This window comes from Schistocerca gregaria, chromosome 1 (genome assembly GCF_023897955.1).
Source record: "Schistocerca gregaria isolate iqSchGreg1 chromosome 1, iqSchGreg1.2, whole genome shotgun sequence".
In the NCBI taxonomy this organism is placed as follows: Eukaryota; Metazoa; Arthropoda; class Insecta; order Orthoptera; family Acrididae; genus Schistocerca; species Schistocerca gregaria.
The window spans coordinates 1,143,420,353-1,143,444,424 of NC_064920.1; the positions used below are offsets into that span (position 1 = coordinate 1,143,420,353).

The 24,072-nt window shown below is 42.4% G+C and overlaps 1 protein-coding gene across 3 annotated transcripts in view; it reads right to left on the reverse strand.

Annotated features, from left to right (window-relative positions):
- Positions 1 to 24,072, reverse strand: part of LOC126284033 (toll-like receptor 2) — a 111,580-nt gene that overhangs the window by 79,927 nt on the left and 7,581 nt on the right. The window contains exons 1-3 of one of the 3 annotated variants that reach the window (XM_049982601.1): positions 16,890 to 16,977; positions 12,899 to 13,062; positions 1,075 to 1,236 (exon numbers count right to left, since the gene is read on the reverse strand). In XM_049982601.1, the coding sequence (XP_049838558.1) occupies positions 1,075 to 1,236; positions 12,899 to 12,996 (260 nt within the window). In that variant the 5' untranslated portion in view covers positions 12,997 to 13,062; positions 16,890 to 16,977. Of the gene's footprint in view, positions 1 to 1,074; positions 1,237 to 12,898; positions 13,063 to 16,889; positions 16,978 to 24,072 lie in introns of those variants that run through there. The other 2 variants (XM_049982592.1, XM_049982610.1) reach the window with 2 other exon arrangements.

Sequence of the window (24,072 nt, forward strand, 5' to 3'; positions counted from 1 at the left end):
ATACTTCAGCGTTGTCTTGGTATTTTTCTTTCATTTTGTAGTCATTTTTATTTATTTGAATTATACTAATACGGAAGGTTTGCTTAATCAAAATTAGATTATCGTAAGGTTATAAGTTCAAATGGTTGAAATGGCTCTGAGCACTATGGGACTTAACATCTTAGGTCATCAGTGCCCTAGAACTTAGAACTACTTAAACCTAACTAACCTAAGGACATCACACACATCCATGTCCGAGGCAGGATTCGTACCTGCGACCGTAGCAGTCCCGCGGTTCCGGACTGCAGCGTCTAGAACCGCACGACTACCGCGGCCGGCAAGGTTATAAGTAATTCTTAGCGTGCCGTGAAATGGAATAATTCACTGAGTTTTGATTTTTTCTGTATGTTCTTTAGACAATCCTTAAGTATGGAATATACTGAGAACCGATCAATGTCGTCTACATCCGTATTCCTACTACTGACGCTTGAACACTCACAAATATAAATGGTATAAGGAAGAAGGCTGTGCACTCTGGCCCTAAGTACCATATTGTTTTATTATATCACTAAACTTTTATTAATTTTCATTTGCGGAAGTTGTGGCCGAGCTGTTCTTGGCGCTTCCGTCCGGAACCGCGCTGCTGCTACGGTCGCAGGTTCGAATCCTGCCTCGGGCATGGATGTGTGGGTTAGTTACGTTTAAGTAGTTCTAAGACTACGGGAGTGATGACCTCAGATGTTAAGTTCCATAGTGCTTAGAGCCATTTGAACGATTTTTAATTTTAATTTTCTGATCCATAATAAATTCAACTCATCATTAAAAATTAATCTACGTATTTTCTTAAGTACAATTGTACTCATCGTTAGTAGGGCAGTGTATTCACCTATATTAATGATAGGCTGTACACTTTTCCGCAATACTTCGTGTTATTTTGTCTGATATCGATGTCTCACCGATAACTTCTGTAAACCTAATCATAGTCGATTGCGAAGTGTGAAACAGGTTATGTGAGGTGCATAATCGTTGTAGCAAGTGGTGTTAAATTATATTTCAAAATTGAAAACTAAAATGAAGTTATGCAAAGTAACGTACCTGTCAGCATCGTTGCACTCGGGATGAACGGTGACAATAGCTGCTGGAATTTTCTTTGTGAATTCGAGTCTGATGTAGCTACCATCCTTGACAAAGTACAGGAAGTTAATGAAGTTCTGGGAAAGATCGCCTACTGTGTGAATCTCGTCAATGATGTCGCTCCTGAAGCAAGAAAAATGAACACTACATATTTAACAGTTCCAGCACTTTCATTAGCAGATTCACAGAGACTGGAACAGAAAAAGTAAGGTAGACATTTACTAAAGATAGAAACTGAAACGAATACCTTTGCGAAACTCTGGTGACACCAGTTTTCAGTTGAAGAGAACAAACACACTGCGCCATTTACATCTAACGCTTGCACAGGCCTTCTGAATATTTGCTGCTGCTGCTGCAGGAATCTTTCATGGTAAATACTCTGTCCTTCCCTCCCTACTCCCGACCCCCCCCACCCTCTCTCTCTCTGTGTCCCTCCCTCTCTCCCTCCTCTCTCCCCCCCTCTCATTCTTTTCTGCTCTCCCCCCCCCCCCCCAATCACTCTCTCCCTCCCCAGTCTCGATCTAAAATAATTTCACGTTCTTTATACGTAAAAATGACGTTTACCATAAACCATGGTGTCAGCAAAAAGAAAATTACATATTAATGAAATAGTTTTGCTTTGCTGTGCAGACTGTTTAGGATACTACAAAATTTGCACCAAGTTTCGCCACATATTCAAGACAGCTATTCTTTGCATCCTCATTACATAGCGCAAGCGATGTCTAGCTTTGGTATTTCACCAGCTAAACGTGGAACAGACACACTGTCGTTGCAGGAACTCATAAAAAGGCCAACAGGTTCTTACCAGTTGAGATTCTACGAAACGCATTTGCGCCTTTGAGTGAATATAACTAGCTATATCTCACACTACATACTCCAGCAATGGATTCTCTTATTGATTTTCTAGATACCATTTACTTTAGATTCGAATTTTTTTCTGTATATTTTTAACTGAAGTAACGTCCTGTAGAACGTCACGCAGGCAGAGGGATAGAAAGAGAGGAAAACTGTATTTCAACAAGAGCAACTTCACAAAAAAGTTGTTATTTATGTGTTCTACATTGGACACAGCAGAGTACAAATGCGTCGTGAGGAGAAATGAGTAAAACCATTGTCTAAAAATACACTAATCAGATAGGACATTAAGGCCAACTCCCTGATATCGATATGAACCCGTCCAGGTGATAGCGGTGTCACCTGGAGAGGAGTGACTGTTAGTCATAAACATGCAGGGTGCATGACTATTAGTGAGCGTGCTGTCCGTGTGTAGAATCGGGAAGGCGAGCCGTTTATCTGAGTTTGAACGAGGGGGGATTGTGATGGCCCAGAGGCTCGGACCAAGGATCTTGGAGACTGCACCATGTATCGGATTTTCGTGGAGTGCCGTGGTGAGTGTCTTCAACATGTGGCGAAACCACATCCAAACGTCGTGGCGTTTAGCAGCCACCCGTCATTACAGACGTCGGACGAAAGTAGGGCGGGCAGACTGGTGAAAGAGATGAGGCGGCGAATGGAAAAGGGCACAGGTCATCCCCGTTTTCAAGAAGGGACGTCAAACAGATGTGCAGAACTATAGACCTATATCTCTAACGTCGATCAGTTGTAGAATTTTGGAACACGTTTTATGTTCGAGTATAATGTCTTTTCTGGGGACTAGAAATCTACTCTGCAGGAATCAGCATGGGTTTCGAAAAAGACGGTCGTGTGAAACCCAGCTCGCGCTATTTGACCACGAGACTCAGAGGGCCTTAGACACGGGTTCACAGGTAGATGCCGTGTTTCTTGACTTCCGCAAGGCGTTTGACACAGTTCCCCACAGTCGTTTAATGAACAAAGTAAGAGCATACGGACTAACAGATCAATTGTGTGATTGGATTGAGGAGTTCCTAGATAACAGAACGCAGCATGTTATTCTCAATGGAGAGAAGTCTTCCGAAGCAAGAGTGATTTCAGGTGTGCCGCAGGGGAGTGTCATAGGACCGTTGCTATTCACAATATACATAAATGACCTGGTGGATGACATCGGAAGTTTACTGAGGCTTTTTGCAGATGATGCTGTGGTGTATCGAGAGATCGTAACAATGGAAAATTGTACTAAAATGCAGGAGGATCTGCAGCAAATTGACGCATGGTGCACGGAATGGCAATTGAATCTCAATGTAGACAAGTGTAATGTGATGCGAATACATAGAAGGATAGGTCCCTTATCATTTAGCTACAAAATAGCAGGTCAGCAACTGGAAGCAGTTAATTCCATAAATTATCTGGGAGTACGCATTAGGAGTGATTTAAAATGGAATGATCATCTAAAGTTGATCATCGGTAAAGCAGATGCCAGACTGAGATTCATTGGAAGAATCCTAAGGAAATGCAATCCGTCAACAAAGGAAGTAGGTTACAGTACGCTTGTCCGCCCACTGCTTGAATACTGCTCAGCAGTGTGGGATCCGCACCAGATAGGGTTGATAGAAGAGATAGAGAAGATCCAACGGAGAGCAGCGCGCTTCGTTACAGGATCATTTAGTAATCGCGAAAGCGTTACGGAGAGACAGATAAACTCCAGTGGAAGACTCTGCAGGAGAGACGCTCAGTAGCTCGGTACGGGCTTTTGTTAAAGCTCCGAGAACATACCTTCACCAAAGAGTCAAGCAGTATATTGCTCCCTCCTACGCATATCTCGCGAATAGACCATGAGGATAAAATTAGAGATATTAGAGCCCATACAGAAGCATACCGACAATCCTTCTTTCCACGTACAATACGAGACTGGAATAGAAGGGAGAACCGATAGAGATACTCAGGGTACCCTCCGCCACACACCGTCAGGTGGCTTGAGGAGTATGGATGTAGATGGTGGCGGTACTAACATCAGACTTTATTGCTGGGCCATGTACAAGTGTGTCTCAAACCACAGTGCACCGAACACCTCTAATGATTGCCTCCACAGCCGACTACCTACGGATGTACTAATGTTAACACCACGACATCAGCAAGTACTGCTAAAATGGGCACTTGACCGTCGGCACTGGCCGGTGGCGCACTGACGGAGTGTTACATGGTCTGATGATCGCTGGTACGCTCTCATCTTGCCGACGAGAAGGCGCGAATCCGTCGTCTTCCAGGGGAACAGCTCCTTGTCACCTCTACTGGGGGCTAGAGACTAGCTGGCGGAAGCTCCGTTATGAACTGGAAACTTTCGCGTGGGCATCCATGTGTCCAGTAGATCTAGTTTAAGGCGCCCTGATGGCCAAGCAGTATCGTAAACCGGTTGCAGTTCACGTACAGCTCTTGATGTCGATCATGTTTCCCGACGGCAGTGGCATTTTCCATCGAGATAATGTGCCATGTCACAAGGCCAGGATTGCGATTCAGAAGTACCGGTGTTACGACTTTCATACAGAGTATTCAAAATGGTGACGTTGAGCATTTATTCATGGGCCTGTGCATTTCCCAATAGAGAGTACAGTACGTCGGATACCATCTGATTTTTTCTACATTTGCATGGCTACTCTGCAGTTCCAATTTCAATGCCTGGTAGAGGGTTCATGGAACCACCTTCAGACTACTTCTCTAGCATTCCACTCCCAAAAAACGTGCCAGAAAAACGAACACTTGCTTCTTTCGTGGGTGCTCGAATTTTCTTTTTTAATTATTTGATCTATTCTCCAACGTAGGGGGCTGTCAACAAAATAATTTAGCACTCAGAGGATAAACTTTTGTTACTGAAATACTGTGAGAAGGTCACGCCGTAACGAGAAACCCATTTGTTTGAATAATGGCCACCCCAATTCGCGTATTATATCCGTAACACTGTCTCCACTCTTTCGCGGTAATAAAGCGAGCTGCCCTTCTTTAAGCTTTTTCGATGTCCTTCAACAACCATGTCTGGTACGGTTTCAATACGGGCAGCAGTACTCTGGAAGAGGGGTAGCAAGCGTAGTTAAAGCGGTCTGTTTAGTAGAACTGTTGCATCTTCTAAGGTATTAGCCAGTGAAAGGCAGTCTGCAGATCGCCTTCTCCTTAGCATTATCTATATGTCATCTCCAGTTTAAGTTGTTCGTAACTGTAATCCCTTGGTATATATTTGAATTCACAACGATTAGATTTGTGTGACTTACCGTGCAACCGAATTTAACGGACTCCTTTTGGTACTCATGTAGATAACCATACACTTTTTTTAAAAAAAAAGAGTTAAATGTCACTTTTCGCATCATGCAGATATAACGTCTAAATTATTTTGCAATTGGTTTTGATCTCCCTATGACTTCACTAAATGGAAAATGACAGCACCACAAGTAAACAGACTACTAGTGATACTCAGAATCTCTGCTAAATCGTTTATATAGGTTAAAAGTAACAGAGCGTCTATAATGATTCTGTTGGGAGAGTCACGTATCACTTTTATTTTGATGATTTTCCTTCAGTTACTAAGAAATGTTTTAGGTAGCACTGATTACTTCGTCTGAATACACAGTCGGTTGAGTTTCAGAAGAATAACATTTTCTGAACTCGTGCTAGCTATGTGTGGGCAGATCGTTTTCTACCAGGTAATTCATAATGTTCTAACATAGTGTATATTTCAAAATCGTACTGCAGATCGAATAATGTGATACAACTCTGTATTTACTTTCTTGATTATTGGTGCACCCTTTGCAGCTTTCTAATTTTTAGGTGAGAATCTATCGCTGAATACTCCGTTGTACCTGTATATGTTGCTCACTTTGGAGCTATTATATCAGTACACTCTCGTAAACAGTCCGGCCAGGAGACTTCAGTATGTTAACTGATTTAGACTGCAGCGCTATATCGAAAATATCTACTAACATCCAAACCGCCTGATATCAGATTCTCAGGATGGTAACAAACGTTGTAAGTATCTGGAGTGTGAGCCAAAGGTACTATTTACTTTTAACGGGCGTAAACGTTAATTAAAACTAACACCAGAACTACACAGCATATGAAAGGCACAACTGGTACTACAAAACAAATGTTGCTTCCGTGTAAAAGTTAGTAAAGCGTTAGATCTTCATCCCATGGACGAAAAAATTTTTTTTACTGTATTATGCGTCAAAATGTTATATGGGACAACGTGATTATGTCTCGTGAAAGAGCTGTTCGGAGTTTACAGCAATGTTCTCTTGGCAGTCTGCTTTCGCTTCGTTTCTTTCAAAATAGCAAACCTATGTAGTACATCTGTAGTTCCACGGAATATAGAATAAGAACACAGCAATAAAGAAACAAATGCATGACACATGCGGAAGTAATAGTGTAATAATAATAATAATTAGTAATAAACAAAATAATTAGATCACTACTAAGTGCATACGTTCAACTACCGAAGCTGAAGCAGAGCGACAAAAGAACATTGCTACAAATTCCGGAAGTCTGTTTACGTGTCAGAAAAATGTTATCCCAACTAACTGTTTCACGTAGGAAAGCTCAAGCGAATTTTAATCTGCTTTATTAAATACACTGTCCAGTCACATTAATGTCACCACCTTGCAAAAGCCCGAATAACCTGCTTTTGCAGCGTGCATCACTGCGATTCGTGCAGGAAGAGGGTCAGTGAAGTACAGGAACGTACCGACAGGGATGTGTAACCATGCCGAATCATGTGAGATGGCCAGCTGCGCTACTTTTCTCGCTTAAGAGTCTACATCTACACGGATATTCTGCAAATCACATTTAAGTGTGTGGCCGAGGGTTCATCGAAGCACCTTCACTATAATTCTTTGTTATTTCAATCTCACACAGCGGGCGGAAATAATGGACACATACATCTTTCGTTTCCCAGCTCTGATTTCCCGTGTTTTATTAGGGGGATCGTTTCTCCTTATGTAGGTCGGCATCAAAAAAATATTTCCGCATTCCGAGAAGGAAGTTGGTGACGGAAATTTCGTGAGAAGATTCCGCCGCAACTAAAAACACCTTTTTTTTTTTTTTTAATGATGGCTATCACAAACCCTGTATCACGTCCGTGACACTTTCTCCCGAACTTAGCGATAATATAAAACCTGCTGCCCTTCTTTGAACTTTTTCGATGTACTCCGTCAATCATGTCTGGTAAGGATTCCACAAAGCGCAGCAGTATTCTGATAGAGGTCGGACAAGCGTTGTGTGGCCCGTCTCTTTAATAGACCATTTACATTTTATAACCGTCCTGCCAATAAAACGCAGTCTTTTGTTATCCTTTCCCATAATATTTACTATGTGTTCCTTCCAATTTAAATTGTTCGTATTTTTATTTCCTAGGTATTTGCTTGAATTTACAGCCTTTAGATTTGACTGATTTTGTCGTGTAACCGAAGTTTAACGGATTCATTTTAGCACTCATGTAGATGACTTCCCACTTTCCGATATTTGGGGTCAATTGCCAATTTTTTCACCATAGAGATATCTTTTTTAAATCGTTTTCCAATTTGTTTTGATCTTCTGATGACTTTATTACTCGATAAACGTCAGCGTCATCTGAAAACAACCTAAGACGCCTGCTCAGATTGCCTCCTAAAACATTTATATAGATAAGGTTCCGCAGAAGGCTTATAACACTACCTTGGAGAACACCAGACAACATTTATATTTTACTCGATGACTTCCCGTCAATTACTACGAATTGTGACCTTTCTGACAAGAAAATCAAGAATTCACTCACATAACTGAGACGAAATTCCAAGAGCATGCAATTTCACTACAAGTCCCTTTTGTGGCATAGTGTCAGAAGCCTTCTGGAAATCTGGAAATATGGAATAGCACTCAACACTTCGTGTGAGTAAAGAGCTAGTTGTGTTTCCCTAGAACTATGTTTTCTAAATCCGGGTTGACTGTGTGGCAATATACAGTCTTTTTCGAGGTAATTCATAATGTTCGATCACAATATGTTTCACAATCCTTCTGAATATTGTTGTTGTGGTGTTCAGTCCAGAGACTGGTTAAATGCAGGTCTCCATGCTACTCTACATTGTGCAAGCTTCTTCATCTCCCTACTGCAGCCTACATCCTTCTGAATCTGCTTAGTATATTCATCTCTTAGTCTCCCTCTACGATTTTTACCCTCCACGCTGTCCTCCAATACTAAACTGGTGATCCCTCGATGTCTCAGAACATGTCCTACCAACCGGTCCCTACTTCTAGTCAAGTTGTGCCACAAGCTTCTCTTCTCCCCAATTCTATTCAATACCTCCTCATTAGTTATTCCCTCTACCCATTTAAACTTCAGCATTCTTCTGTAGCAACACATTTCGAAAGCTTTCATTTTCTCCTTGTCTAAACTATTTATCGTCCACGTTTCACTTCCATTCATGGCTAAACTTCATACAAATACTTTCAGAAACGGCTTCCTGACATTTAAATCTATACTCAATATTAATAAATTTTTCTTCTTCAGAAACGCTTTCCTTGCCATTGCAAGTCTACATTTTATATCCTCTCTACTTCGACCATCATCAGTTATTTTGTTCCCCAAATAGCAAAGCTCCTTTACTACTTTATGTGTCTCGTTTCCTAATCTAATTCCTTCAGCATCACGCGACTAAATTCGACTACATTCTGTTATCCTCGTTTTGCTTTTGTTGATGTTCATCTTATACCCTCCTTTCCAGACACTGTCCATTCCATTCAACCGCTCTTCCAAGTACTTTGATGGCTCTGACAGAATTGCAATGTCATCGGCGAAACTCAAAGTTTCTATTTCTTCTCCGCTGCATATCGACGTTAGTAATATAGACCGGGTAATTTAGTGGAAGACCTTTCTTGAAAATTGGTGTGAGCTGTGCAATTTTCTAGTGTTTGGGTACGGCTCTTTCGTCGAGCGAACGGTTATATATGATTAAGTACCAGCATACTCTGAAAGAAATCTAACTGGTGTGCAGTCTGGACCGGACGACTTCCTTTTCTTAAGTGATTTAAGTTGCATCACTACACCGAGGATATCTGCTTCTACGTTACTTATGTTGGCAACTGTTCTTGATTCGAATTCTGGAAAATTACTTAGTCTTCCCTGATGGTGGAATTCAGGAAGCCTGTGTTTAGTAACTCGGCTTTGGTAGTACTGTCGTCGATAGTATTTCCATTGCTATCCCGCAGAGAAGGCATCGATTGTGTCTTGACGCTAGCATACGTCACATACGACCTGAACCATTATAAGCATCTCGCTTTTAAGTCCGCGCTAAATTTCGAGCTGTAAAAAAACGCCAATATGGGGATTTGGCGTCTGTTTAAATTTGGCATGTTTGTTTCGTTATTTCAGCGACAGTTTTTCGACCCTTTCGTGTACCAAGGAGGATGTGCTCTGTCGTTTGTTAATTTATTTGGTATAAATCTCTCAATAGATGCCGATACCATTTCTTTAAATTCAGACCATAGTTGGTCAACAGTTAGATTGTTAATTTGGAGGGACTGTAGATTGTTTCTCAGGAAGATGTCAGGTGAATTTTTTTCCATTTTTTTTGAATAGGTCTATTTACGTTTCTTTTTGGAGTATTTGAGAGTTACAATATGCAATCTCGATACAACAACCCTGTGCTCACTAATACCAGCCCACGCTTTGAGGATCTTTATCAGCTCAGGATTATTTGTTACTAAGAGATCAACTGCGTTTTTACAACTGTTGGCTATGTGCTTGGACTAATGAACTAACTGTTCGAAATAATTTCCAGAGAAAGCGTTATCACAATGTCGTATGCTCTTTCATGCGTATCTCCGGAATTAAACATGTATTTTCGCCAACATATCGAGTGTAAAGTCACCACCATCTATAAATCCATTCCAAAAGTTAAAATAGAACTCTTGTTAATAAATTAATCTTTTGTATTTTATTTTATATTTCTTTGTAAATTATTAATTCACAATTCTTGACAGTACATAGAGTATTTGACTGCAGGATTACACCTACAGGTTGTTATTTGCAGCGTATTATTTGCGGGACGTGAAAACAGACGTGCCCAGGTCGAACATTCTACTACATCGAGCTGTTCGTTTTAAACAGAGACGCGCATAGGTCAACTATCTAAAGTACGAGTAACTGCAGGTAAAGTTAGAACCACAGTAACATGTGGATTGTGAGTTACTACCGATAACACGCTAGTAGCAATACTGTTATCAGTAGCTGTTTTTCTTTATCTTTGTAAATACACTCCTGGAAATGGAAAAAAGAACACAGTGACACCGGTGTGTCAGACCCACCATACGTGCTTCGGACACTGCGAGAGGGCTGTACAAGCAATGATCACACGCACGGCACAGCGGACACGCCAGGAACCGCGGTGTTGGCCGTCGAATGGCGCTAGATGCGCTGCATTTGTGCACCGCCGACGTCAGTGTCAGCCAGTTTGCCGTGGCATACGGAGCTCCATCGCAGTCTTTAACACTGGTAGCATGCCGCGACAGCGTGGACGTGAACCGTATGTGCAGTTGACGGACTTTGAGCGAGGGCGTATAGTGGGCATGCGGGAGGCCGGGTGGACGTACCGCCGAATTGCTCAACACGTGGGGCGTGAGATCTCCACAGTACATCGATGTTGTCGCCAGTGGTCGGTGGAAGGTGCACGTGCCCGTCGACCTGGGACCGAACCGCAGCGACGCACGGATGCACGCCAAGACCGTAGGATCCTACGCAGTGCCGTAGGGGACCGCACCGCCACTTCCCAGCAAATTAGGGACACTGTTGCTCCTGGGGTATCGGCGAGGACCATTCGCAACCGTCTCCATGAAGCTGGGCTACGGTCCCGCACACCGTTAGGCCGTCTTCCGCTCACGCCCCAACATCGTGCAGCCCGCCTCCAGTGGTGTCGCGACAGGCGTGAATGGAGGGACGAATGGAGACGTGTCGTCTTCAGCGATGAGAGTCGCTTCTGCCTTGGTGCCAATGATGGTCATATGCGTGTTTGGCGCCGTGCAGGTGAGCGCCACAATCAGGACTGCATACGACCGAGGCACACAGGACCAACACCCGGCATCATGGTGTGGGGAGCGATCTCCTACACTGGCCGTACACCTCTGGTGATCGTCGAGGGGACACTGAATAGTGCACGGTACATCCAAACTGTCATCGGACCCATCGTTCTACCATTCCTAGACAGGCAAGGGAACTTGCTGTTCCAACAGGACAATGCACGTCCGCATGTATCCCGTGCCACCCAACGTGCTCTAGAAGGTGTAAGTCAACTAGCCTGGATAGCAAGATCTCCGGATCTGTCCCCCATTGAGCATGTTTGGGACTGAATGAAGCGTCGTCTCACGCGGTCTGCACGTCCAGCACGAACGCTGGTCCAACTGAGGCGCCATTTGGAAATGGCATGGCAAGCCGTTCCACAAGACAACATCCAGCATCTCTACGATCGTCTCCATGGGAGAATAGCAGCCTGCATTGCTGCGAAAGGTGGGTATACACTGTACTAGTACCGACATTGTGCATGCTCTGTTGCCTGTGTCTATGTGCCTGTGGTTCTGTCAGTGTGATCATGTGATGTATCTGACCCCAGGAATGTGTCAATAAAGTTTCCCTTCCTGGGACAATGAATTCACGGTGTTCTTATTTCAATTTCCAGGAGTGTATTTCTTCACACTTTCATCATTTCAAATCGCGAAGACTTGTTACGAACGGGATACGGTTGAGAATACAGCCCCACCGCTGCTCTAATAATTTTGGCGACATTCACTGTAAACGAAAACCACAAACACTTTTCCGACATTCATAGACAATACATTGTGAAAGTCCCAGTTCCTTCACGAAGAAGCTGTCTGATCGCTATATACAGTGGATCACACAGACTAATGATATTCAGGTTCACAGGTGAGCACAGAAGTTGTACCTGAGTTAAGGACTGTCAACGTTTGTTACTGTATGACACATATATGTGAGATCCCTTCTCCTGAGGGACACACACTGCTTGTCGACGCTGTTGTACTGGTACAATTTCGCGAGGTATTTAACGTGTTCTTCGAAGGCTCTTTCCAGTGCCATACGAATACGTACGCAAAAACAACAACGAGTATGTAGATGGTGTAATTCGGCAGCTATAACCGCCAAACATTACTTGTATAAGTCTTAAAATAGTCCATTAAAACTTAGCAAAAACAGTACCACGAAATGTTTACTAGCGCTTGTTTGAAACTGCCTCTCTGACCTGTCACACCATGCAGTTACGAGTGATGATGTTGATTTGGAGGCAACATTGACAGATATTATGGAAAACGTACGAGAAAAATCCGGAATGGAGTGTCTTATTTCAACACTAGGAACACGGTGCTGTTCCTTTACGGAAGATCATATAACAGTTATCACTGGTTTCTTTCTTCACATTTGACCAAATCACTGATAGTCTTAGCTATATGCAACCGTCATATATAATGGTGCTTATTTCGTGGTGTACATCCTGTTAGCAGCAAGAAGTTACTCCTCCGCCAACAACTGACCATATTATGTTTGTCGATCAGGAGAATGTGGCGTCAAACTTTTCCTAGCTTCCACGACCTAGGCATTTCCATATTATTAAACTACAGTCAGTGGTTCTGGAACAATGAGCTATTAATCAACTATACCTGGAGGATCTCGTGACGAATGTGACACAGACTGCAAATGATCAACATCCAGGTTTTAGGTGGGATTATTCTGGGTGCTTAACCGTATTGACAGAGTGTTTACGTTCCCATGTTTCTATTTGTAGAAACTGCTACAAATGAAACTGATTTCAGTTACATGTGTACTGTTAGTGATTCTGGCAGAAATCAAAATTATAAAAAGGTTCAAGCATTAATGGCTATATATTATAATTAAATACGAGTATACCTTATTTCCATGTTCATTGACTCAAGTGAAGCACAGTAGACATTGTCTTGCTTATCAGGCATATTTCCCAAAAGGCGGAATTTATCTGTGTTAAGCATTACTTTGCGATACGTTGTCACAATGGCATCGTTCTCTCTTTCTTTGTCAACAATCTTGCAGGTGACCTGAAAAAGCAAAAGTAGGTTGTTATATTTCTAACTGAAAAGCTGATTGAGACAAGTTGACTGTAGTAAAAATTGTTTTTGTTTACACACACATAAAAAAAAGTTTTTCATCACCTCGGTTCCTAGAGTACCAGAACTTGTACAGAAAATTGGAACAGAGATCAACATAAACATCATTTCCGCCCTTTTTATTGCTCATGAAAACGACACATTAAATCTTGTACCACCATACAGCGAGGCTTTCAGAGGTGGTGGTCCAGATTGCTGTACATATCGCTACATCTAATACCCAGTAACACGTCCTCTTGATTGATGCATACCTGTATCCGTCGTGGCAGACTATAGACAACATCATCAAGGCATTGTTGGTCCAGATTGTCCCACTCCTCAACAGCGATTCGGCGTAGATCCCTCAGAGTGGTTGGTGGGTCACTTCGTCCATAAACAGCACTTTTCAGCCCATCCCAGGCATATTTCATAGTGTTTATGTCTGGAGATAATGTTGGCCACTCTAATAGAGCGATGTCGTTACCATGAAGGAAGTCATTCACAAGGTGTACACAATGAGGGCGCGAATTGTCGTCCATGAAGACGAATGCCTCGCCAATACGCTGCCGATGTGGTTGCACTATCTGTTGGAGGCTGGCAATTGCGTATCCTACAGCCGTTACGGCGCCTTCCATAACTACCAGCGGCGTACGTCGGCCCCACATAATGCCACCCAAAACAGCAGGGAACATCCACCTTGCTGCACTCGCTGGACAGTCTGTCAAGGCGTTCAGCGTGACCGGGTTGCCTTCAACAAGTCTCTGGCGATTGTATGTTGAAGGCATATGCGACACTCAGCGGTGAATAGAACGTGATGCCAATCCTGAGCGGTCCATTCGGCATGCCCTTCTGTACGGCACTGCATGGTGTCGTCGTTGCAAATGTGGTCCTCGCCATGGACGCCGCAAGTGAAACTGCGCTTCATGCAGACTATTGCGAATAGATTGAGTCATAACACGACGTCCTGTGACTGCGCGAAAAGCATCAATCAACACGGTGGCGTTGCTGTCAGGGTTCCTCCAAGCCATAATCAGAAGGTAGCGGTCATCCACTGCAGTAATAGCCCTTTGGCGGCATGAGGGATGCATGTCATCGACAGTTCCTGTCTCTCTATATCTCCTCCATGTTCGAACAACATCGCTGTGGTTCACTCCGAGACGCCTGGACACATCTCTTGTTTAGAGCCCTTCTTGGTACAAAGTAACAATGCGGACGCGGTGGAACCGCGGTGTTGTACGTCTAGGCATGGTTGAACTACAGACAACACTAGCCGTATACTTCCTTCCTGGTGGAACTGATGGGCTGTCGGACCCCCTCCGTATAATAGGCGCTTCTCATGCAAGGTTGTTTACATCTTTGAGTGGGTTTAGCGACATCTCTAAACAGCAAAGGGATTGTGTCTGTGATACAACATCCACAAAGTCTACCTTTAGAAGATCTGGGAACTGGGGTGCGCTACCTTTTTTTTATGAAATCTCTGCTCGGCCCTCTGTAAAGGTCACTACCCAAGAAACACACTGTAATCCTTCTCTAGAGATCGAAATGCATTTTGGAAGCAATCTCGATGTTGATAAATCATCAGTTCATATTACAAGTAAGAAATTATTACCTGTATTTTCAACGTAATTTGCTACAAATCGGGGTTAAAAATTTTTGATGTAAGTTAATTTTCACGACAAGATTAGACAAACGAAAGTAACGGATATTGGATTTTCTCGCAGGTAAATTGTGGAAAGTTAAGTTTAGATAAGTAGAATGAATTAACATACAGCACTCGTTCTCTAATGGAAATCCTGTGTAGATCTCATACTACAAGAAATAAACCAAACGATGTTTCAACGTAACAGACCTACAAATGTACAAATTTATGCATCCAGTCTGCAGAACGCCCACGGAAGATGGTTTTTAAATACAAGCGAAACGCGTCTGATTCTTTTAATTAAATTGCAGTCAGCTCAAGATAGATAGCCAATAGCGACAGAATTTATATCTCACTGGTGATATCGAGTGTAGCACCGCTAACGCTAACATACTGTACGATATGAAGATGGAAATTTCCTCGGAAATGCTTTGCAATAAATGCAAACCTACTCAGCAGTAGCTGTTTAAAATCCTCTTTCTTGTGCATGAGTGTTGGTTGTGTGATGTTTCGTGGCCCGATGCTCTGGACAAAAGCGTTACAATTAAAACTTGCCTCAGTGACCAAAATTCTTCGGTGGGTTATACCACGTCTTTATAAAAAGCTCTTCAATTATAAACTACAAAACCGAAGTTTCGATCGTATTCCGACGACCTTTCTCAGGGCAAGACTGATTTTGCACAAGTAAAAATGCTTCTATTTTTTCCAGATAATCGGTTTCAGTACGACATATATGTGAAACTCGTAGGATAGTAATAACGAAATGCCGGCCGCGGTGGTCTAGCGGTTAAGGCGCTCAGTCCGGAACCTCGCGACTGCTGCGGTCGCAGGTTCGAATCCTGCCTCGGGCATGGATGTGTGTGTAAGTAGTTCTAAGTTCTAGGGGACTGATGACCACAGCAGTTAAGTCCCATAGTGCTCAGAGCCATTTGAACCATTTGAATAACGAAATGGAGAGGTAAGGAAGGAAGCTATCTATACGTGTACTACCTGGCTAGAAAATGATTGACGATAGTCTGAAAATCAGCGCTTGGCTTATGATGCACACGTTCCCTTCCTCATGTACGCGTAGGTGTACTGACAGCCGCTCTACAGCTCTTTGCTTAGGCCAGAGCCTCTTAGGGTGTTTGCACCAGCGCATCGCCCAGTGCAGAGAGTACACTACACAGATTCGCCACATTGACGATGGTGCAATCGCCCATTCCTCGACCTTACGCATTAACCCTTTCTTTCCTTAAACTTGTTTTCTCGACTTTCTGCAAAACTTCACCTCTGGAAAAAAAATTGTAGTAAGTTCCGCTGAGGTCATGGGTCCCTAAGCTTACACTCAATCTAACTCAAACTAACTTACGCTAAGAACAACACACACACCCATGCCGGATGGAGGACTAGAATCTCCGACGGGGGGGAGCTGCGCGAACCGTGGAAAACCGCCTCAGACGCGCGGCAATTCATATCTGTTTTCTTCGTCATTAAAATATGTTTGTGCAGTGGGTGGAGAGCTTTGTTAGGTGCAACAAGAGTATCGATGCAATTATACTACTAAGATCTAGAACAAGGGTTCAGCTGACAGCAATTCTAAGGATATTTATTACATTACAATCAGAAATACTTGCACGAAATATAGTTGCCCTGCAAGTCAAACAGAAAACCTTTCACGTACACATGTGGATAAAAAACACAGAAATAATCTTAGTTGGTTCTCTGCGCAGCTTAGGAAATTCTTCCTTCAACAAGTAACAGTAGAACAAGAGAAAACCTTTGGTATTGTAAAATCTTAGGTGATCGTCGGTTTGCAAGCCGATTAGTTCAAAACGTTAATAGGGAGGCGTGATGAAGAAGCTTCCACAGGATAGAGTAGCGTGGAGAGCTGCATCAAACCAGTCTCTGGACTGAAGACCACAACAACAGGGAGGCGTATTTTCAATTGCTATCTAAAAGGCCTTTAAAAACACATTAGATATTGGCTGCAACTTAGTAATTTATTATAAAAAAACAACAAATGTCGGTAAACGAAACACTAAAACACGATATGTTTTAATAAACCGGTGTTCTCGATTATCGTTTTTAATGTAATGTTTCACTTTATATTTAACAAAAACGACTTCATTTTACTTTCAATGATATACCAGCACATTACCTGGGATCTCTAGGTAACTCATCTTCAAGCAACTGTAGCTCTACGTCGTAGCCGGCCGCTATAGCCGAGCGGTTCTTGGCGCTTCAGCCTGGATCCTTACGACCGCTACGGTCGCAGGTTCGAATCCTGCCTCGGGCATGGATGCGTGTGATGTCCTTAGGTTAGTTAGGTTTAAGTAGTTCTATGGGACTGATGACCTCAGATGTTAAGTCCCATAGTGCTCAGAGCCATTTGAACCATTTCTTCTTCTTCCACGTCGTATTTTTCAAAGCGCGCTCACTCCCACAAAGATGCTGTGAAACAGAGCCTAGTATAGTTTCGAATTAAGCGCTTTTCAAAATTCGGATGCCTTACAAAAGGTATACCTTTTGTCTCACTTACCTAGAAAGTGTGGCACTCTTCCCTCCGAAATGTTTTTGAGGAGATAAAGTTTACGTTGGAAAGTTTTTACTTTGCCAACCATACCACTGATGAGATTATTTTCTTCTTGGAATATCAGACATAAATAATTTAGGACAGCCATTAATATCTGCTTAAAATTCCATACTAGCAACCCATTCAACCAAAAAAAAAACCGTGCGACGGAGATGAGTAGTCGAATAATTCGGAAATCACTTTTCCTTTGCTCAATCAGCCTAGCTCGGGATGTTAGGGGATATCTGGATACTCCTCTTCTGATGAAATCAAAACTTCTTTGAACTGAATATGAATGAGCCCGTGAGGGTGAACGAAGTTGAAGACTCGCACCACTACGTTCATCACGCCTTGAAAACCGGTAATTTATACGAAAGAGCCCCTTGGTGTGCAACACAATGAACGAAGGTCAATTCGGCATGTTAAGTTTCTTCCACAGCAGGCCAATAAAAATTCTTACTTTAAAATTTTATTTATGGCTGTTGATCAGCAACTGTGAAGCACGCTTTAAGGATAGAAATAATCATTCGTCAGCTGCACTAATTTTTATTGAATTAACTTCTTAATAATGTGCGGCTGGTTATGACAAAATTAGAGTTGTATCATTAGAAAGACAGAGACGAGCGAGTGTGCCGGGACATGTCCCAGTTCACTGCTTCTAGCGCCACGTCATCATAACTTGCCTGTGCGTAGTATACAACGTATTGCGCCAGAGATGAGTAGTCGAATAATTCGGAAATCACTTTTCCTTTGCTCAATCAGCCTAGCTCGGGATGTTAGGGGATATCTGGATACTCCTCTTCTGATGAAATCAAAACTTCTTTGAACTGAATATGAATGAGCCCGTGAGGGTGAACGAAGTTGAAGACTCGCACCACTACGTTCATCACGCCTTGAAAACCGGTAATTTATACGAAAGAGCCCCTTGGTGTGCAACACAATGAACGAAGGTCAATTCGGCATGTTAAGTTTCTTCCACAGCAGGCCAATAAAAATTCTTACTTTAAAATTTTATTTATGGCTGTTGATCAGCAACTGTGAAGCACGCTTTAAGGATAGAAATAATCATTCGTCAGCTGCACTAATTTTTATTGAATTAACTTCTTAATAATGTGCGGCTGGTTATGACAAAATTAGAGTTGTATCATTAGAAAGACAGAGACGAGCGAGTGTGCCGGGACATGTCCCAGTTCACTGCTTCTAGCGCCACGTCATCATAACTTGCCTGTGCGTAGTATACAACGTATTGCGCCACAATCTAAGGATGAAATTAAAAATTAAAGTTGATTTTCCAAACTATGTCAACATATGCTTCAGTATATTACTGTTTAGATTGTTAAACCTCGTAGTGATCAGATAAATATGTTTCCCTAATTCCATCTTTTCAGATAAAAAACAAGTCGCGCAAAATAATAAATCTAGAAATCCAAAAACTGTCAGCATGAGTAAATGTAAATCAGAATCAACTGTAACAAGTTTCAAATTGATCTAAACAATATTTTGGTCAGAATCAACGTTTTTACGAAAAATTGAAGGTGCTAAATATTAGACTTACAAAGATGAAAATACGTGTGAAGCTTCAGTTGGATATAAAAACATTAGCCATGGAACCCCATTAGGCTACCTCTAATAGTTTTCAAATGATTTACTGAGAACTGAATTTGGAACTAAAATGTTCTTACTTTTAGTATATTAAGTATCATTTATATTGTTGTTGTTGTCTTTAGTCCTCAGACTGGATTGATGCAACTCTCCATGCTACTCTATCCTGTGCTAGCTTCCTCATCTCCCAGTACTTACTGCAACCTACATCCTTCTGAATCATTTATATTACTGATCGAAAGTTTTCATTACAGCACGTGATAAAACCTCTTAAGTAATAGAGCTATAGCAAGTTGCAAGACTTTGATGCGAATACCTATCGATACAAGGTCTCTTAAAGATGTAGTTCAGAGTTCATGTTCTACTGTCAGTTCCGGTCTAAAAGTTCTAAACGGCAAAGTCTAAATGCAGGCGAGACAAAACTTTTTCTATGATTAAAGTCAATTTAACTACATTCATATTAAACTTTCGAAGACTGTAATTTGATTCATGACAGCATTATAGATTAATATTTACAGTGATAAAATAATATTTAGAGTATTATAAAAATATTTACACCTTACTACGTCCGCTGCGCCCATATACGTATAAATACGACCTGAGAAGCACTGAGGGCTTACTCCGCACCCAACTATCAATCGGCAATCGGTCCTTGTCAGTCAAACGGTGGTATACGCGCTGCCTCGGGTGACGTCACAGCCAGACTGGTACTAAACGCGTTTTCGGTAAGAATAGAAAGCGAACTCACGAGGACTGCGTACCACCCTGTATCGTTTAAATTTTTGGAAAGAGCTATCGCTCTGTCCGCGTTAATGAAACGCCGGCACACGCGCTGCCTCGGATGACGTCACAGCCATGTGGCATTAAACGCATGTTTTCAGTACAAACAGGAAGTGAACTCGCGAGGACTGCACACTGTCCAGGATCGCTTTGATTTCGCGGGAGTAACTGTTTCTGTGGCGCCGGTAATGTTAACAAAACCGCGGGCAAGTGGCGAGCAATTAACTTTCATTATTAACAGTCAGGGCGAAAGACCATTTCATGGGAACTTAACGAAGCCTCTCACCTGCTCACAGTGCTGTTTATGATAGACACATCCCTATCATTATTATTATCAGGAACATTGCTATGTTTTGTGTGATTTTTTAAAAATATCACTGGATCAATTAGAACTCAAAACTTTTATTTATAATCATGTTTCCTGGTCTCGCTGAGTAAAAAGAGAATAGAAACATTTATGTCAGTGAACGAAAGAAGAACCTGGTCTTACAGACTGGAAACTATGGTAAGTATATTCTCCATCGCTTTCTGGCTGAGCACACAATTATTTTTCTGGCTCTCGTGAGATACGGAGACGCCGCCTCAAATGGTGACTTATTATTTCTATTCTGAAAACCTTTTACTTTAACAGAAAACAGCTTTTTCCAAATAGGTCCTGTTCTTTCGCCTGCCATTTCGATCCACTTCTCAAATAATGCCCCTGCAGCAGCGTTCTTTACAGGAATCATATCCAAGATCTACACCGTCTCATGAAGGTTGTCGTTCATGCCAACAGAAAAAAGGGCAGAGTTGTGTCCCTAATATCACTGATCTCATCAAGCGCAATTGAGTACGCTGCCGATGACATTGTAATTCTGTCAGAGACGGCAAAGGACTTGGAAGAGCAGTTGAACGGAATGGACAGTGTCTTGAAAGGAGGATATAAGATGAACACCAACAAAAGAAAAACGAGGATAATGGAATGTAGTCAAATTAAATCGGATGATGCTGAGGGAATTAGATTAGGAAATGAGACACTTAAAGTAGTAAAGGAGTTTTGATATTTAGGAAGTAAAATAACTGATGATGGTCGAAGTAGAGAGGATATAAAATGTAGACTGGCAATGGCAAGGAAAGCGTTTCTGAAGAAGAGAAATTTGTTAACATCGAATATAGATTTATGTATCAGGAAGTCGTTTCTGAAAGTATTTGTTTGGAGTGTAGCCATGTATGGAAGTGAAACATGGACGATAACTAGTTTGGACAAGAAGAGAATAGAAGCTTTCGAAATGTGGTGCTACAGAAGAATACTGAAGATAAGGTGGATAGATCACGTAACTAATGAGGAGGTATTGAATAGGATTGGGGTGAAGAGAAGTTTGTGGCACAACTTGACTAGAAGAAGGGATCGGTTGGTAGGACATGTTCTGAGGCATCAAGGGATCACAAATTTAGCATTGGAGGGCAGCGTGGAGGGTAAAAATCGTAGAGGGAGACCGAGAGATGAGTACACTAAGCAGATTCAGAAGGATGTAGGTTGCAGTAGATACTGGGAGATGAAGCAGCTTGCACAGGATAGAGTAGCATGGAGAGCTGCATCAAACCAGTCTCAGTACTGAAGACAACAACAACAAGGAGTAGGTATTAAAATCCATGGAGAAGAAATAAAAACTTTGAGGTTCGCCGATGACATCGTAATTCTGTCAGAGACAGCAAAGGACTTGGAAGAGCAGTTGAACGGTTGGATAGTCTCTTGAAAGGAGGATATAAGATGAACATCAACAAAAGCAAAACGAGGATAATGGAATGTAGTCGAATTACGTCAGGTGATACTGAGGGAATTAGATTAGGAAATGAGACACTTAAAGTAGTAAAGGAGTTTTGCTATTTCGGGAGCAAAATAACTGATGATGGTCGACGTAGAGAGGATATAAAATGTAGATTGGCGATGGCAAAGAAAGCGTTTCTGAAGAAGAGAAATTTGTTAACATCGAGTATAGATTTAAGTCTCAGGAAGTCATTTCTGAAAGTATTTGTATGGAGTTTAGCCATGTATGGAAGTGAAACATTGACGATAAATAGTTTAGACTAGAAGAGAATAGAAGCTTTCGAAATGTGGTGCTACAGAAGAATGCTAAATATTTGATGGGTAGATCACATAACTAATGAGGAAGTATTGAATAGGATTGGGGAAAAAGAGACGTTTGTGGCACAACTTGACCAGAAGAAGGGATCGGTTGGTAGGACATGTTCTGAGGCATAAAGGGATCACCAATTTAGTATTGGAGGGCAGCGTAGAGGGTAAAAATCGTAGAGGGAGACCAAGAGATGAATACAGTAAGCAGATTCAGAAGGATGTGCGTTGTAGTGGGTTCTGGGAGATGAAGAAGCTTTCACAGGATAGAGTAGCATGGAGAGCTGCATCATACCAGTCTCAGGACTGAAGACCACAACAACAACAGGAGGGTTTCAGTTCTGGCTGCCAATTGTTCGTGCAGGTTCCTTACACCGTCGCTGATTCGTCGAGATATTGTCATACTAGAAAGTGGTATTCTGCTACATGAGGGAGCTAATGTAAGATTCCTTGTCTCTACTATGACCAACAAAATATTCTTTATGAATGGCCTTTCCAGCTCTTGCTAAACGCAGACCAACTTTATACACTACTGGCCATTAAAATCCTACACCATGAAGAAATGCAGATGATAAAAGGGTATTCATTGGACAAATATATTATACTAGAATTGACATGTGATAACATTTTCACGCAATTTCGGTGCATATATCCTGAGTACACAAAACAACCATCTCTGGCCGTAATAATGGCCTTGATACGCCTGGGCATTGTGTCAAACAGAGTTTGGATGGCGTGTACAGGTACAGCTGCCCATGCAGCTTCAATACGATACCATAGGTCATAAAGAGTTGTGAGTGGCGTATTGTGACGAGCCAGTTGCCGGTCACCATTGACTAGACGTTTTCTGTTGGGGAGAGGTCTGGAGAATGTGCTGGGCAGGGCAGCAGTAGAACATTTTTTGTATCCACAAAGGCCCGTACAGGACCTGCAGCATGCGGTCGTGCATTATCCTGCTGAAATGTGGGGTATTGCAGAGACAGAATGAAGGGTAGAGCCACGGGTCGTAACACATCTGAAATGTAGGGTCCACAGTTCAAAGTGCTGTCAATGTGAACAAGAGGTGACCGAGTCGTGTAACCAATGGCGCCCCATACCATCACGCCGGGTGATACGCCAGTATGGCGATGACGATACACGCTTGTAATGTGCGTTCAGCGCGATGTCGCCAAACACGGATGCGATCATCATGATACTGTAAATAGAACCTCGATTCATACGAAAAAATGAGGTTTTGCCATTCGTGCACCCAGCGTCAAGGGTAACCGCAGCCACGGTCTCCGAGCTGATAGTCCATGCTGTTGCAAACGCCGTCGAACTGTTGGTGCAGATGGTTGTTGTCTTCCAAACGTCCCCATCTGTTGACTCAGGGATCGAGACGTTGCTGCACAACCCATTACATACTTGCGGGTAAGATGCCTGTCATCTCGACTGCTAGTGATACGAGGCCGTTGAGATCCAGCACGGCGTTGCGTATTACCCTCCTGAACCCACCCATTCCATATTCTGCTAACAGTCACTGGATCTCGACCAACGCGAGCAGCAATGTCGCGATACGATAAATCGCAATCGCGATAGGCTACAATCCGACTTTTATCAAAGTCGGAAACGTTATGGTATGCATTTCTCCTCCTTACACGAGGCATCACAACAACGTTCCTCCGGGCAACGCTGGTCACCTGCTGTTTGTGTATGAGGAATCGGTTGGAAACTTTCCTTATGTCAGCACGTTGTAGGTGTCGCCACCGGCGCCAACCTTGTGTGAATGCTCTGAAAATCTAATCATTTGCATATCTCAGCATCTTCTTTCTGTCGGTTAAATTTCGCGTCAGTAGCACGTCATCTTCGTGGTGTAGCAATTTTAGTGGCAGTAGTGTAACTACCTCAACGAGTCCATTCCCAGCACTTTTCACCATCTTCGGGATAAATTAACGGAAGAAGAGGAAATGGAAACGAGTACACATTTGTGAGAAATACATACAGACTTGGGTTCGTTTCGCAGTACCCTTAACCAAAATAAACATGATGAAGTTCTGGGTAACACCTCATTTGCGGACACAGAATTCTCTTCTGCAAGACTTTCCAACTTCTTCAGTTCTTCCTCTCTGCTAACCCCAATGGTTTCACTTTACTTTCCCGATTGCAATTTGCTGTAGTGTGTTTCAAATGTCGATTTTCTTACACACGCAACTACTGTACCTCTCACAATACATTCGACTTTATCGTCACACCGTGCAAAAATAAGAAAGTCCCCACTTGGCTTTAAATGGACTT